Source organism: Canis lupus, chromosome 18, assembly GCF_011100685.1.
Source record: "Canis lupus familiaris isolate Mischka breed German Shepherd chromosome 18, alternate assembly UU_Cfam_GSD_1.0, whole genome shotgun sequence".
Lineage (NCBI taxonomy): Eukaryota > Metazoa > Chordata > Mammalia > Carnivora > Canidae > Canis > Canis lupus.
In genome coordinates this window covers 15189115-15205626 of record NC_049239.1, presented here as the reverse complement: position 1 = coordinate 15205626, position 16512 = coordinate 15189115, and the positions used below count along the sequence as shown (strand labels likewise).

The 16512-nt window shown below is 41.2% G+C and overlaps 1 protein-coding gene across 3 annotated transcripts in view; it reads right to left on the bottom strand.

Moving 5' to 3' along the window:
• PUS7 (pseudouridine synthase 7) overlaps nt 1-16512 on the bottom strand; it is a 57034-nt gene that overhangs the window by 25233 nt on the left and 15289 nt on the right. For all 3 annotated transcript variants that reach the window (XM_038562738.1, XM_038562737.1, XM_038562739.1), the window contains 3 exons: nt 15175-15319; nt 8266-8377; nt 6073-6150 (listed from right to left, as the gene is read on the bottom strand). In XM_038562738.1, coding sequence (XP_038418666.1) covers nt 6073-6150; nt 8266-8377; nt 15175-15319 — 335 coding nt within the window. The remainder of the gene's footprint in view (nt 1-6072; nt 6151-8265; nt 8378-15174; nt 15320-16512) is intronic.

The following is a 16512-nucleotide window of genomic DNA, read 5'->3' as shown; positions in this document are numbered from 1 at the left end:
GATGTGCAGCCTGGGCCCCAGGGCCTGGTCTACACTCCCAGAGTAGCTAATCATGGAGCAACCCCACAGAGGTGTGTGCCTCTGCTCTGCAGTCTCTGAGGTCTCAGTGTTACATGAAAAATTGATGGGCAAAGTTTATCTTAGTCCTTAGTTAACATGCTATTTACTGAGTTAGATAAATTGTTTAAAATTCATCTCTATAGGGGTGCCTGGGTGGCTAAGTTGTTTAGGTGTCTGCCTTCAGCTCAGGTTGTGATACTGGGGTCCTGGGACTGGACCGTACACTGGGCTTCCTGCTGCTCAGCGAGCACGCTTTTCCCTCTGCCTTTCTGTCTCTTATGAATAAATAAACAAATAAATACATCTTTAAAAGAATCATTTATATAATACTAGCTTGCCAATTCATCTCACAGAACTCTTTTTCTTTGCTGAAAATTTTCCCATAGTCTCTGAAGACACTTGGGTCATCTCTTTGCTGCGTATCAATCAACTTATTTGTTTCCTAGCTCAGTATGCACAAAAGCAGCCTGACCAAATTTCTTGAGGGAAAAAAAAATCTGTCATTGCCCCATTAATTAATATAAAATATAGGAAGCCTGTCAGAGAAGTCAGGAAATGGGTAAAGTTCATACTCCATTAATTTCCCTCCCCATCTCCAATTCTCTAATCCCCTGTCCAATCGAGGACCAGACAGCACAAAGCAGGTCTAATCTGGCCTTGGGCCAGCTGCTCAGAGCAGCAGGTCCAGGAGAAAAAGGCACCAGGTCCTTGACTGCATATGTATGTGGACAATGGTGGAGCCACAGGGCATAAATTAATCCAGGAGTTCTATCCCCAAGAATCCAGAAAGCAGAGGATCATGAGGAACAGAGTGAAGATGAGAACAACAGAACTTGTCTTTGGTCAGTAACTACTATTGTAGAAATGAACAGAATATTTAAGTCAAGAGGAAAAAAGTAAGCAGGCAACTTGGCAGCTCTGGAGAGATTCTGGAGTCCCTGATAGCCATGGACATGCCTCACAGCTCTGTTGCTTTTCTTCCCCTTGAGATAAAATATAACCTAAAATTTATCACTTTAACTGGTATGAAGAATGCAATTTAGTGGGTTTTAGTCATATCATGCAACTGTTACCACTATCTAACCCCAGAACAGTTCCATCATCCCAAAAGAAATCCTACATCTATTAATAACCCCATTCCCTCTCCCTGTAGCCCCTGACAACCACTCATCTCCTCTGTCTCTATACATTTACCTAACATGGACATTTCACATAAATGTAATCGTTTATGTGGCCTTTTGTGTCTGACTTCTTTTACTCAACATGGTTTTTTTTTAAGACTTTATTTATTTATGAGAGACACAGAGAGAGAGTCAGAGACACAGGTAGAGGGAGAAGCAGGCTCCATGCAGGGAGCCCGACGTGGGACTTGATCCCGGGTCTCCAGGATCACGCCGTGGGCCAAAGGCAGGTGCTAAACCGCTGGGCCACCCGGGCTACCCTACTCAGCATGTTTTTAAGATTTATCTATGTTGGGCAGCCCCGGTGGCACAGCAGTTTAGCGCCGCCTGCAGCCTAGGGCATGATCCTGGAGACCCTGGATCGAGTCCCACATCAGGCTCTCTGAATGGTGCCTGCTTCTCCCTCTGCCTGTGTCTCTGCCTCTCTCTCTCTCTCTGTGTCTCTATGAATTAAAAAAAAAAAAAAAAAAAGATTTATCTATGTTGTAATATGTATCAGTACTTCATTCCTTTTATGACTGCATCCTATTCTATTGCCTGTTCTTGAATACACAGCAGACACATATTTCTGAATCCCACCATCACAGCAGAAAAGGTATACTCATTCTTACAGGATGGGTGCTCCCTGAACAGAGGTGGAATGGCGTTGACAGTATCTTCATGATCCTGTTCACAGTTTTAATTCTGATGATCTTGGATAGAGCTCTATAGTTGTAAATTCATAGCGAATTCTGTGAATAACTTGAAACTATTAAAAAAAAATCTCACTTTTACATCAGGAGCCAACCTAAGCAACATGTTGCACAAAAAGCCTTTATTAAAGCCAGTGAAACACTGGCTGAGGCTCAGAAAGGAGACTGGCAGGAAGAGGCGGAAAAGAAACAAAACATTCTGAATGAGCTTGTTCCTGCTTGAGATCCTGTTAAAATTATGAGGTGGCTGGAGAGTTACATGAGGCTGAAAAGAAATGCTGCTTATCCCTAGGAATGAGCGATTCAGCAATAATGAAAACCCCTGTGAGGCGGAGTGGGTTTATCCTGTCTACCCGTTCTCACGGGAAAAGCCAACCTGCCTGGCCCCATGTATCCATTAAGCAACCGAAGGGTGTCGCCTGCATCCGTGAGATAAGTACTACGTGCTTTCCAAAGGCCAACACATAAGGTTCTAATGTAGTTTCTTACTAAGTCAACAGGAAGATGATAAAAGCAGCAAAGACAGAGCTGCACTGTGATCAAGTATGACACCTGGTGGCTGACCAAGAAAAGAAGTATCTTCAAATATTCAAAGATTTCACATCATATAATGCAATATAAAATAATGAGAAGCCATTTTTTGACCCTCGAATTAGCAAATGACTTTTTTTTTTTTTAAATGTAAAACGTGTTAGGGAAGATTCTGTGGAAGCAGAATAAAGGTGATAAATTGACACCACCTTTCCACAGGGCAATTAGGCTTTGCTATCAAAAACCCGAAACCTAGAGTTTCACATTCCTTTTAAATCAGAATTCCACTAAGTTTGTCTTTTTTTATTTTATTTTTTACTAAGTTTAACTTAATGAAGTTTTTACAGATGTGTGCCAACATTTAGCTACCAGTATGTCTGTCGTGGAACTGCTTATAATAGCAAGAAATGGGAAGCAATGTCAACATCCAAAAATAGAGTAAGAGTTCAGAACTTAGGATTTACCACATATTTAAATATCTTTTGCTATGTACTGAAAAGGAAAGGGGTACATCATTTACTGTTCACAAGAACACATTTTATATAAATATTCTGGTCCACAAAGAAAAAAAAAACAGTACCTGATGAAAAATATACCAAGCTGTGAATAAGGCAATCTCTAAGGGAGTACAAAATATGGCAGAACTTCATTATCTGCCTCGTTCCTTCTGTGACAAAAACAAAACAATTAACTTATCTATCTATCTATCTATATCTATTTATTAAAGATTTTATTTATTTATTTATTCACAGAGATGGAGAGAGAGAGAGAGAGAGAGAGAGGCAGAGACACAGGCAGAGGGAGAAGCAGGCTCCATGAAGGGAGCCCGACGTGGGACTGGATCCTGGGACTCCAGAATCACGCCCTGGGCTGCAGGTGGCGCTAAACCGCTGCGCCACCGAGGCTGCCCATCTATTTATTTTTTAAAAGGTATGTTTTTTTTTTTTTTAAAAGGTATGATTTTTAAGCAATCTACACCCAGCATGGAGCTCGAACTCACAACCAGGAGACCAAGAGTCACATGTTCTACTGACTGAGGCAGCCAAGTGCGCCTAAACTTACTATTTTTTGAAACTTTTTTTTTTTTGAAGATTTATTTATTTATTCATGAGAAACACAGAGAGAAAGAGGCAGAGACACAGCAGAGAGAGAAGCAGGCTCCATGCGGGGAGCCCAATGCGGGACTCGATCCCAGGACTCCAGGATCAGGCCCTGGGCTGAAGGCGGACACTCAACTGCTGAGCCAACCAGGTGTCCCTAAACATATTTTTTAATTTAGGTGAAGAAATTCACAGAACCAGCCAGAAAGCACAGGAGTTGACTACAATGATATTTTAGATACAGACAATGGAAAGACCTTAGCCCTCAAGCCACTGCTGTTCCCCCTACCCTTCAGTGTTTCTGGCTAGCCCACTAGCCCAATACCCACAGAGGTGGTTTCAATTTTTCATGCTCTTTTCTTTCTCTTTTAAAAGATTTTATTTATTTATTTGAGAGAGAGAGAGAGAAAGAAAGAGAACACGGAGAGGGAGAAGCAGACTCCCTGCTGAGCACAGAGCCTGATGTGGGGCTCGATCCCGGGGCCCTGAGATCATGACCTGCGCCCAAGGCAGATGCTTAACCAACTGAGCCACCCAGGTGCCCCTTCACGCTCTTTTCAAGTCTCCTTCCCCACTCATGTCCCCTCCATCTCAGCAAATGACTCCACATTCCACGCATCACGAAAAGAAAACGAACAGGCCACCATGTAAGAACATCTTCAGCTGTCTCATGTCTCATGACGTGTCTCAAACACGTCAACATTTGAATGAAGTCATGCGGAGATGTTCTTACTCGGCATTTACTATATATCCCACAGTTAAAGAAGAGAAAGGCTGGAAAATCCATTAAGATGCAAGTGGACGCCATTTCAAGTGAATCAGAATAGTAGTGGGAAAGCAGCAGACCACAGGGCATTGTGGGGTAAAGAGGAGGGGCCACCTCAAAGTCTTTATGAAAAGATAAGGTAATTATAAATAAATATATGCGATTTAAACAGGGCATAGATGATTTCATCTGTCAGTACAGTATAATTAACATGTTGTAAACTGCACATATTCAAAATGTACAAGATTTATCATGTGAATAAGTCGATGAAACCATCACCACATTCAAGGTAATGAAGTTTTTTCTTCTTGCCCCTTTATTTCTCCCTCTCACCCCTTCTTGCCTGGGGGGGGTGGGGGGGTGGGACGGGGTGGTGGTGGCCTTTCATAAGAGGAAAGCCTGAATTTGTCTGACTTTATGAGGCTATAAATTCATCTTTTCCTCTTCCTTTCATTCAACTGGCTGGGTTCAGAGCCCTGAACTCCAGGGTCACCCACCTACTCCAGTCACAACCCCTACTCCTGCCTCTATACACAACCTCCTCTGTTTAGAGCATCATCAGGTTCAAGATCCTCACCATGACCTCCAGGGCCCCTCCGGGTCCTGATTTCTTGCAGTTCTGACAAGACTAAAAGTACCTGCCAGGTACCAAATGTGCTATGCTCCCTAACTCCTTTCCAGTGTCTTCTCACAAGGTATTTTCTTGGTTCAATCAAGCAACCCTAGACCCTCCTCAGCCCCAAGAAATTCTTACTCATCCTTCTAGAATCTAGACCAGTGGTTCTCAACCATAGGTGGTTTTGCCCTTTAAGGTACATCGGGCAATGTCTGGAAACATTTTTGGTTGTCACAACTGGAGGGTGGGGGGCCTGGGGATGCTACTGACATCTAGTGGGTAGAGACCAGGATGGCTGCTAAATGTCCTATAACACATAGGATGGCCCCCACACAAAAAATTATCCATTCTGAAATAATTGTTGATGGTGAAGGCTGAGAAGCCCTGATTAAATTAAACTGGAGCATCCCATTTTCTGTGAAAGGCTTCCCTGACCTACCCCAGGAGTGAGTTCCATGCTTGTGGTCAGGTTTGCCCTAATCCTCCCAACATACCTGTATTTTAGCATTTATCTCACTGAGGGATAACCTCTGACTACTCCATTAAATTATAATTGCTTCAACTGCAGAGACCATCTTTTCATCTGTATCTCCCCAGTGTGTAACAAAAGAGCTCATTCACTGTTTTGTAATTAAATTTTAAATAACTTATATTTAATAATGAATGAACAAAAAAGGATGGAGAAAAAAGCACTTATTTTCTTGGCTCTACCACAAAAATCCTTTAAAAATGACACAAATAATGCCTGTTTTCTCCTAAAAACATTAGAAAATAAAGATAAGCAAGAATAAAAAAATAAAAAATGATTTTTCAAATAGGCAGAGGCACCATTTAAAGAACAAGAGATGGGGGCACCTGGGTGGCTCAGTCAGCTAAGCAACCAATTCTTGTTTTCTGCTCAGGTCATGAGGTCAAGCCTTACATCAGGCTCTACACCCAGCAGAGAATCTGCTTGTGTCTCTCTCTCTGCTCCCGTTCCCGTGCTCTCTCTCTCTCTCTCTCTCTCTCAAAGAAAAAAAAAGAAAGAAAAAGAGGGAAGAGATAAATCCCACAGGAAATTTGAGAACTGTGGCAGGTGGTGCTAGGGTTTTTGTAGAACAAATCCCAAGGTGAACTCAGTACTTACTTGAGAACAGCAATCTCTTGAACAGTTATGGCTCTTTTATCTTTGGTTCCCATGTAGGAGAATATGTTTGGTTTGACTCTGGTAAGACAAAAACAAAACCATATGAAGTTGCACACCATTAGGAAATCCTATTTCTCATGGTTTAAGATTTTCAGTAAATAAAATCATATCAGAATAGGAGAAGAGGATAAACTTGACTTTGAAAGGTACCCAGAAAATATAAAATGCAAGCTAAGAAAATGATGCCTGGACAGCTTTCTTAGCAGAGCTTGACTCAGAAGGTTTATGGCTATCTGTGAGTGAATAACCTGCTGTTCAAAGATTTGGCTAGCCAGTAACCAAAAAGAAAACAATGCACGTCCTATCAATCACAACCCATTCATTAGATGGCACAACAGTGAAAGTAAAGAGAAATTCATTCCAGATATACAATGGGCCACTCTGAAAATTTTAAAGATTTATTATGTAAGTGAGACAGATACATATATATATAAAATATATGTATGTTATATGTATGTACAATATATGTATATGTTTATGCACATACATATATATGTGTGTGTATATATATGGGGGGGGGCAGGCAGAGGGAGAAGCAAGTTCCCTGGGGCTTGACTTGACTTGGGGCTCAATCCCAGGACCCTGGGATCACAACCTGAGCTGAAGGCAGATGCTTATCCAACTGAGCCACCCAGGTACCCCTCAAAATTTTCTATATTCAGTTTTTAAGAAGTTAATAATATTGTGAAATATTCATAAATACATGCTATTTCTTTGCATAAAAAAGCCAGATACTAAAATAGGATCTGAATAGGGTTTTTTCTTTAAAAAAAAAAGAGCTTATTTATTCATTTGAGAGTGAGTGAGAGTATTGGGCGGGGGGAGGGGGGGGGGAGGAGGAGGAGGAGAAGCCAACTCCCCACTGAGCAGGGAGCTGGATGTGAGACTCCATCCTAGGACCTCAGGATCATGACCTGAGCCAAAGGCAGATGCTTAACCATCTGAGCCACCCAGGTGCCCTGAATAGTTCTGATAATAAGTAAGTTAGTTAACTAAGAAGTATTTTATAGAAACTGCTCCACATAAAACAAACAAACAAAAAAAAACAGGACAAATTTCTTGAACTCTGAGCGCTCCCTCAACTGCAGAGCTCAGAGGAAGTCCCTCCCCAGTGGTCTATCCTCCCAGGCTCCAGTACAGACAGGCACTATCCTCTGTACCACCGACTCTCTCCCAGACAGCTAGCACCGCGAGGATAGTGTCACTTACAGGGTACTGCACCCTACTGGCTGAAATATGGCCATACTGGCTCTGACCACCAGCACCTCTGAATGTAACTGCACTTGGAGAGAGGGCCTTTAAAGAGGTGATGCAGTTGAAATGAGGCTGCTGGGTGCGCCCTTATCCGATCTGTTCTAATAAGAAAAAATTTGGACACACAGACTCTAGGGATGGGGACACACACACATAACACACACAGAGGTCACAGAGGGAAGACCATGGGTAGACACAGAAAAAAGGTAGCCATCTGTAAGCCAAGGAGAGGCCTCAGAAAAAACCCCCAAACCTGCCTTCTAGTCTCCAGAGCTGTGAGAAAATTAGTTTGTTATTGAAGCCACCCAGTCTGTGGTATTTGTTATGGCAGCCACAGCAAACTGATACACTGTGTACCCCGTTTGAATTGGGCTAATTATATATCAGAAAGTAAACTTCCGCTGCACACAGATTTGCTGTGGAGCCTGTACTCATGACTGAAACAAAATTTTTCGGCACCTGGCCCATCCTGAAAGACTCAAATCTGGTTCAATTGCATTCCCATGAGGAAATTCGACTGGTCTCAAGTTTTCAACCTAGTCAATCTCCAAGAATTAAGAGTTTACAGTCTAGTTAAGCAAATCCCTGCAAACACATCAAAGCGTAGGGCTCTCCAGGAAGTGAATCCATTTTTATTTTCAGCTGGATGGTAATTCTCAGCTGTATGTGAGCTATTTACTTACAGAATTTCTCTCTTGAATTACTACCTATATGCAAGGAGGTGAAAAAAAAACACCTAATTCACATATTGTCTAAGGAAATTATAATGGGGGGGGAGGCACATCTGCTATCTATTTTCCCACTTTTTCATTAGCATGGAAAGAAGAAAATACATTCCCATGTGGTCATTTCATGTCAGCATGAGAATAAGATACTAACCTTAAATATTTGGACAGCACATTAATAGCATCCATGGTGTCTTTGTTTTCCTTGTACAGTACAAAGTGGCAGTAACTTCCCCTAGACTTTGGCCAAGAATGTTTTCTTGGATCTTAAAAACAAAAAAATTCAATGTTATATAGACCATAACAAAAGGGATTTAAGTTTTTGCTTATGAAACCTACAAGTGTTTTTTTTTTTTTTTTTTTTTGCTAGAGAACCTCTGAGTGAGAAATTCCGTCTAGTCTGACAAGAAATACAGGTTAAGTGGTTACAGCTGTGTGGACTACAGGCATTCTCCTTCCTGTGACTGGAGACTCAACATTACCTGTCCATATTCACAATCAAAAGCTGAAAGCAGGTTGGGTGACAAAGAAGTAAGACTAACCAGCAATTCTCACACAGAGAAACACAGAGAGATCCACCACTCCCTGGTGGCATGTACTTCACAAGCACGTATGTGGTAGGTGGGTACTAGCTTTCTAGAACACACGTGGTCCAGAGGGAAACAGCATTCCCGCTGCCATATAAGCCCTGTCTCACATCCCAAGCGGGGAGTTCACACATACAGGCTGGATGCCTGAGCAAGGATGGGGGATAAAGCTTATGAGGAGTTGCCTTGATGATAGGTTCAAATTTTCCGCCACTTCCTTCACAAGTTTCTTTAATCCTAGGTGGTTTACAAATGTTTACCTGACAGGGGAGAGCGGCTGGCATTCAAAACGTAGTGGTTATTATTCTCAGGGAAAAGGAGACCTTTAAAAATTAAGCCAGGTTAAATGTTAACTTCTGAACCATGGTTCCTTCGATTGTTCAACCTTTTGAACACCAACAAACATGTACAGGCTTTGGAGAACCTGGAAAAGTGTTCTTTTAAGCGACCATTTTAATTATACTGTCATCTAGAGATACATTTTTTAAATATTAGGATTTCAACTTTGATTTTAAAAAAACAACATATTTTGGGAAAAATATGCAAGCCACAGCCACACTTCCAGACACTGTATGGTAATATTCCTGAGTCTTGAGTGACACATAGCTGCAACTGTTATCTGAATACATCTAATCCACTTGACTTCTGTAACTCTATGAAAGAAAAACTGTAAAAATATTTCATTTAATCTTTAGAGTCATCTTCTTTTAAAAATATGCCTTTGTTTTTGTCCCTAAAATAATTCTTTAGCATGAACTCATGAATCCATCCTCTTCAGAGACATAAGAAACTTCTGGTACTGAAGTTGCTGGTACACCTGGCTTTGTCAAGGCAAAAAGGCACTCTTGATAGATTAGTGACTTACACTACAACGTAAAGAACAAATGAATCAATAAATCTTCATGGAAAACTGTCATAGCACGTATGCTTAGCGAACTGCTTTTCCTTTCTGATAAACATGAATGTCTCTTCTGCCTTGGAGAAAAAAAAATATTACAAGTATTTCCTTGGCTCTTCGTGTGAATTCCTCGGAATTCATCCTCAGAGAATTGTGAATAAGAGAATATTCTTTTAGGCTTTTCCTTTCAGCTCACCATGGTTAAGCAAAACTGTCTTCTACTTAGCGCTTGGGAGAAAAATCATTGGCATTTCATTTTCTCTACATGAAACACCAACCGCTCTTACCTGCTGCAGTTCTGACCTCTGTCCAAATGCACAGCATAAAGAGCACAAGAGAGCAATGTTTAATTTTTAATAGTATTAAAGTGCTTTAGAGGTGAACATGCAAATGATCGCATGGAAAGTTTCTACCAAGGACTGCTGCAGCACCTGGTAGTTATGTGGTGGGTTAACAGCCATTCAGACATTAACAATGGAATGTCGCAGAGGCAGACAGTGAACGAGTAAGAAAACTCACCTATAGGTACCAGCCTCCTCACAAAGACATGTTAGCTCATCCTCACGGCTGCACTGTCCGTACCCACAGGATGCAGCGTAAGGTTTACAACTGAATACAGTATGTTGTATATCTGATGCTAATGTTACACTGCGTGTTAACTAGAATTTAAATAAAAACTTAAAAAAAAAAAAAAAGACCTAATATAAAATGCTTCCCCAGCCAGAGATGTTTTCACAAAGTGCTGCTTATGATTATCTTTTGGTGGTGACACTGAACGCAATTATTATTTTGCTTTGTGTTTTTCTATGTTTTATGAGTTTCCTGAGTTGAGTTATAAAGATTTTGATAAACATCTGAAAAATCATTACAGAAAAGTTCTTGAACTGATCAATTAAAAGGGACATGAGGCAATTTAAGAGACTTAACTATTTAATACAACATTCAGACCTTTTTCGTGTCATCACTTGACAAGTCATCTACTGTAAAAGACATTTTTGAGACAACTAGGGAAAAACTGAACGTGCACAGGGTATCATATATTAAGAAATTACTGTTCATTATGTAGGATGTGATAATGTTTTGGGGTTTTAGTCCTTAGCTGCTAAATACAGACTGTAGCATTTATGGGTGAAATGAAGTGCTGTGTAGAATTTTCTTTAAAACGCTCTATAAGAAAAATAAGTGGGAGGAAAAGATCAAACAGAAACAACAGAATGTTAATAATCTTGAAGATGGCTGATGGGTACACGGTGGTTCAATATATACTACTCTGTGTGCCTGTTTGAAAATGTCTGTAAGAAAAAGTTTAAAAAACTTGTGATAAAAACTGATGAAGTGGAACTGTATCTGTACTTAATGATCCCCTTAGGAATATTTCCAGTATAGGCAAGACATAAATGAAGCCACAAGGCTAAAGAACTAAATGCTATTATACCTTAAGAGAAACCATGACAACCGAGTATGAGTTTTGGCTCACAAGCATGCATCTTTTATTAGCAAATCCAAGCACTAAGCATGCATACACTTATCTCCTCTGTCAATAATAGGTACAAGGATTCTTTTTCTAAGTGCACTTAATATACAAAATAGTAAGCATATGTATTAGTTAACTGGGAATATTTTGAATAACGGAAAATCAATGAGTCTCAGCTTACTCTGGGCGATTTGACTTTCTAAAACTCCAAATCCTTAGATTGCCAAGTAGCATGTATGTTAGCTTCATAATTTAGGAAAATTTAAAATAACTTTCAGACTTTTTTGAGACACTGATTTACAATGCGAATGCAAAGAATTCTCAGGCTGAGATTACAGGAAGCAACCTTATGATGGCTTGATACGGCAGCCCCAGTCCAGTACAAATAGAAACCAGAAAGAAAAAGAAACCACGTTCAGGAAGGTTCATGTATTGAACACAGAGCTCTTCTTCATGAATAACGAAGGAAAAATGTAGTTCAAGAAAGATGACAGGATGGGGTAGCATGCAGAACATTCTTTCCTTCTTATTCAAGGCCATTTCTAGGACTGTATCCCCGCACATCGACCTTCCAGCTTCCTCAGGATCCTGCTAACCCCACTATCACTCTCCTCCCAGAGTTTCTGCCCACCGTCTCCACTGGCTCTTTCCCTTCAGGATATCAATATCCCCAGGGCTCTTCCATTTTAAAAATCAAACATATGCCTCCCTCAACCATGTTGCTTTCCTTTCTCCTCTTTATAGCTTATTTTTTAATTTACGCCCAATGTGGGGCTAGAACTCATGATCCCGAGATCAAGAGCCACATGTTCATTCCTCCAACTGACCCAGCCAGGCACCTCTCTTTGCAGCTGATTGTGAACAGCATTCCATAATTAGTGCCTTGCATCACAGCCTATGGTGTAAACTGGTTTCCAACCCTATTCCACTAGAGCTGCTTTGGCAAACACACCAAAGGTGTCTATGTGGCGAAAAACTGATGGGTATATCTTAGAGTTCTTATCTTGCTGGACCCATCTATAATAATTTCCCACTGCTATTCACTCTGTCTGTGGATTCTATAACACCAGTCTCTCCCAGAGAGTTTCCTTCTTATCTGTCTGGCCCTTCCTCCTATCTCTGTGGATTCCTAGATCCAAGTATCCCTGCTGGGAACCCTTCATTTCAGATAGTATGCTGAACCTCTACATATCCCATGGCAGAATTTTCTTTTTTTAAACTTAAGTCTTGGGGATCCTTGGGTGGCTCAGCGGTTTAGCGCCTGCTATCAGCCCAGGACATGATCCTGGGGGCCCGGGATCGAGTCCCACATCAGGCTCCCTGCATGGAGCCTGCTTCTCCCTCTGCCTGTGTCTCTGCCTCTCTCTCTGTCTCTCAGGAAAAAATTAAAAAATCTTAAAAAAGAAAAAAAAAATAAAGTCTTTAGGGGCACCTGGGTGTCTCAGTGGTTGAGTGTCTGCCTCTGGTTCAGGTCGTGATTCTGGGGTCCTGGGATCGAGTCACGCACCGGGCTCCCCGTGGGGAGCTTGCTTCTCCCTCTACCTGTGTCTCTGCCTCTTTCTCTGTGTCTCTCATGAATAAATAAAATCTTAAAATAAATAAATAAACTTAAGTCTTTTTTAAAAAGACATTCTTAGAGCATATACCATCTATCTCAAAATATAAATTAGTTTACCTAATTACATGGAATTTAACAATTGTAGGATATTTTCAGAAAAATACCCTAGGTACAGTTTGGTAGGTGAATCAAGGTGCCCTATTAGACTGGATTAACAACATAACACCAGAGTTAAAACAGTTGGTCATTTGTGGTGTCTGGGCACCATGATTTAGAATTCACCATGCCTATGTTTTAGGATGCATGGCTCTAGCTGAGAAAAATTTAGGTGAGAATATTGCAAATCTGCTAGATAATGTATGTAACAATTTATATCAGGGTATGGTAGGAATAGAGATCTAAAAACACTATAAACTTAGCCTTGCAACGAGACTTTAAAAGATAATTCATTCATATGTTAGTCAAACTAGCCCAAAAGGACACGCTGTCATTGGTACTGGATTCTACTTGCAGGGACATGAAGACTAGTCTCTGGATCCCAGTTCTCCCTACTTTTCCAATGGTATTTAACTGAGGCCCTCTCCGTGGTGGGGAATTGGATCTGCGAAAGAGATGAATGCAGGCTCTCCAGTGCCTGAGTCCATGAGGAGATGAGAGAGAAGAGCTCAGACCTCTAGCCCATCTTTTACCAAATGCCAAAACACCTCAAGCCCAAGAGGTTTATAACTCTCTGCAAGTGATGACCCAATGCTTCCTCTTAAAGTGAGAAATATTTTACTGAAGATGTGCAAAGGGAACAGGGAGGGTGGTTCACATCCCACAGAGCTCAGCACCTCACTTTAAAAATCTTAAGGAAATTTTTTATTTGGAAAAAAAGGAAGGTGAGTGTGGTGCAAGCATGAAAATGTAGAAGAGGAAAGGGTGGGAAAACTCTAAGGGCCACCATGACCTGCAAATAAATGCTCCTCCATACATATTACAAAAGCCAGCATCCTCTAAGAAATAAAGATCATTTCCAAGAAGTAGCCTGTCAAAAAAACACAGGTTTTGCCAATCTGCTTCCTCATGACCACATTCAGCAGAATTAAGACCTTGCCTTTTCTTTTTGCCTTTCAAAGAAGTTGGCTGACCAATGTGGACTCCCTCTTTACAAGGAACAGCTCCCCAGCAGCTGTTCTCAGCCTGGGCCCCTTGAGAGAACTGAGACTGAATACTCCACGGCATCTACTATAGTAGTAAGTCATCCTCTCTACATCTAGGATAGTTACCAACCAACTGTCAGTCTTGAGAGAATGCAAAATGTCACTCAAATCACTTTCCACTGTGTTTGATGCTCCTCAACAACCCTGGCTGGAGTATTATCTTATACAGTGACTCAGACATCAAAGAAATGTACAGCAACCAAGCCATCAGTATGTGGTTTGAGAAGTGATTAACAACCTATGCCCCTAGTCGTTCTAGAACGCAGGTCATTTTCTTTGTGGTATCCACTGAGAAGTGGCCTCCAGTGTCCACCTTCTCCTCCCCACCTGCTCAGGATTTCTGATTTCTAGGTCATATCCACACTTACTGAACTGACATTATTTTTACACTATTTTTTTTTAGGCACAGCTAAACCTTATTTCTGCTCCCATTTTTCTTATACTGCTCTCATTTCACTAGAATCATAGTTACAAACAATTAAGGCTTCATCCATTCACAGCATAACCTAAGAGAATACTGACACAGCACTAACAGCATGAATAGTCTTTTGTTATAGTCTTGGAGTTTTGCTCTGACAAATAGATCTGGAAATAACTCTTCCCTAATAGAAGCCATCACTGGTAGGGGATGAGGGTGAAGAAATCTCTTTTTCCCCACTGTCATTTTCATTAGAATTCTGTCTGCCGATTTGGCAGGTAAAAGAAGAAAAGTTACCTAATTTTCTTAAGGTTATATGCAAGTAGAAATTTCCGTGGTTGTAGAACGTTATCAGAGTATAAATATCAAAGAGATTCACTGACAACACATTCGTTTCAAGGGAAGGATACACAACGGAAGATGAGCCTGGGCAAAGGGGCGCTTTCCCATATATTCCATGTTTTTTATGTGTGAGTGAAAAAACATGGCTAGAAAGCAGCAGCTCTTCCAATAAAGGGGCTTTGCAGAAAAAATGCCACTGGGATTTTTGGTTCATCTGAAAGCTTTCTTCCCTCCATTAAGAACACAGAATGAGCAATATGCTTCCATTTTCTTCTTGAATTGCCACTGAGCCCATTCTGCTCTTCAGGGAACATATCAAATTCCTAGGACTATCTCTTAGGCGCCACTGTAACTATAGCATATCTCGACTCACATGAAAGACCTAGGGCCCCTTCCAGACACAGTCTGTAGGATTGCTCTGTGAATGTGAACTTTATTTACCTTCTTTGAGGGAATGACATGATCAGTATCCTTTCCAGCGTAACAGCCAAGTAGCCCGCAACATGAACAGGCAAGGAGCAAGAGGAACAGGATGCCACTTGTGACCACTGACAGAGGAAATGCCAGGTCACTCGCACACTTACTTGCCAGAGCCTTTTTCCCAGCTGCATGGTAGGCTACAATGTATTTCTTGCCCTCTCTGTCCTCTGTTTTTGTCTCTAATCCTGGAAACAATGATTTAATTGCTTGATGGATGACAGTTCTTTTCTCTTTCGTGTCCTCAACAACCTATTAAGAATGGAAATAATGTGACTACTGATTTAATAAACATTAAATAAGGAAATAATACCAATGATTCAATAAAAACATTAGTCACGTTATCAACTGTGCAAAAGTAACAGAAGTCCATGGGTATGATTTCAGAAATCTTTCAGAGCTTTATAATGCTGCACATCTTAAGAGTCTGTTTACTGAGCAGGACATCTGCCAGGCACCGTAGCAAGAACTTCACAGTCATCGGCTTATTTCATCCCAATCATCCCCCTACCATGCCACCACTATATGTATTTGGAGATAAGGAAAACAAGGCTCAGAGAAGTGAAGTAATGTGTCTAAAGTCACACAGCCAGAGGCACCCATCACAGACACTCTTGTTCAGCGACTCTGCGGGACGAACGCCTCATGGCTCACAGATGGCAATGTAGGCAAGTTGGGCCTTTTGGGATTTCAGAAACTCAACTCCCTTGAATAGGCCAATCTACAATTGCCTCACAATGAATCCTATTCTACACTGAATTATCTTAGAATGACATTCTAGCTCATTTGTTCTCAGTAAAAAATAAAATCAACATCAAGAAAATGTAAACTTGTTAGCTCAGAACTGTTATTTAGGGGAACCTGGGTGGCACAGCTGGTTAAGGTCTGACTTTGGCTCAGGTCATGATCTCAGAGGCTGCTTCTCCTTCTGCCCCTCCTCCTGCTCATGCTCTCTTTCTCTTACTCTCTCAAATAAATTTAAAAAAACATATATTTATTTACTTGAGGGTGAAAATGGGAAAGAGCATGTGCATCAGCATGCACAAGCCAGAGAAGAGGCAGAGGAAGAGGGAGAAGCAGACTCCCTGCTGAGCTGGGAGCCTGACATGGGGCTCGATCCCAGGATCCTGGGATCATGACCCAAGCCAAAGACAGACCCTTAACTGACTGAGCCTCCCAGGCGCCCCAAATAAATAAAATCTTTAAAAAAAAAATTAAAAAAAACTCAGTTGGAATCAAACTTTGCGCATATAACTGAATACATATTTAGACTTCAAAAATTTGGCAAGTAACAAGGAAACTTGTCCAGGATTTATCTTTAAGGTAAAAACTGGATCCCTGGGTGACTCAGCGGTTTGGCACCTGGCTTCAGCCCAGGGTGTGATCCTGGAGACCCGGGATGGAGTCCCACTTCGGGCTCCTGCATGGAGCCTCCTTCTCCCTCT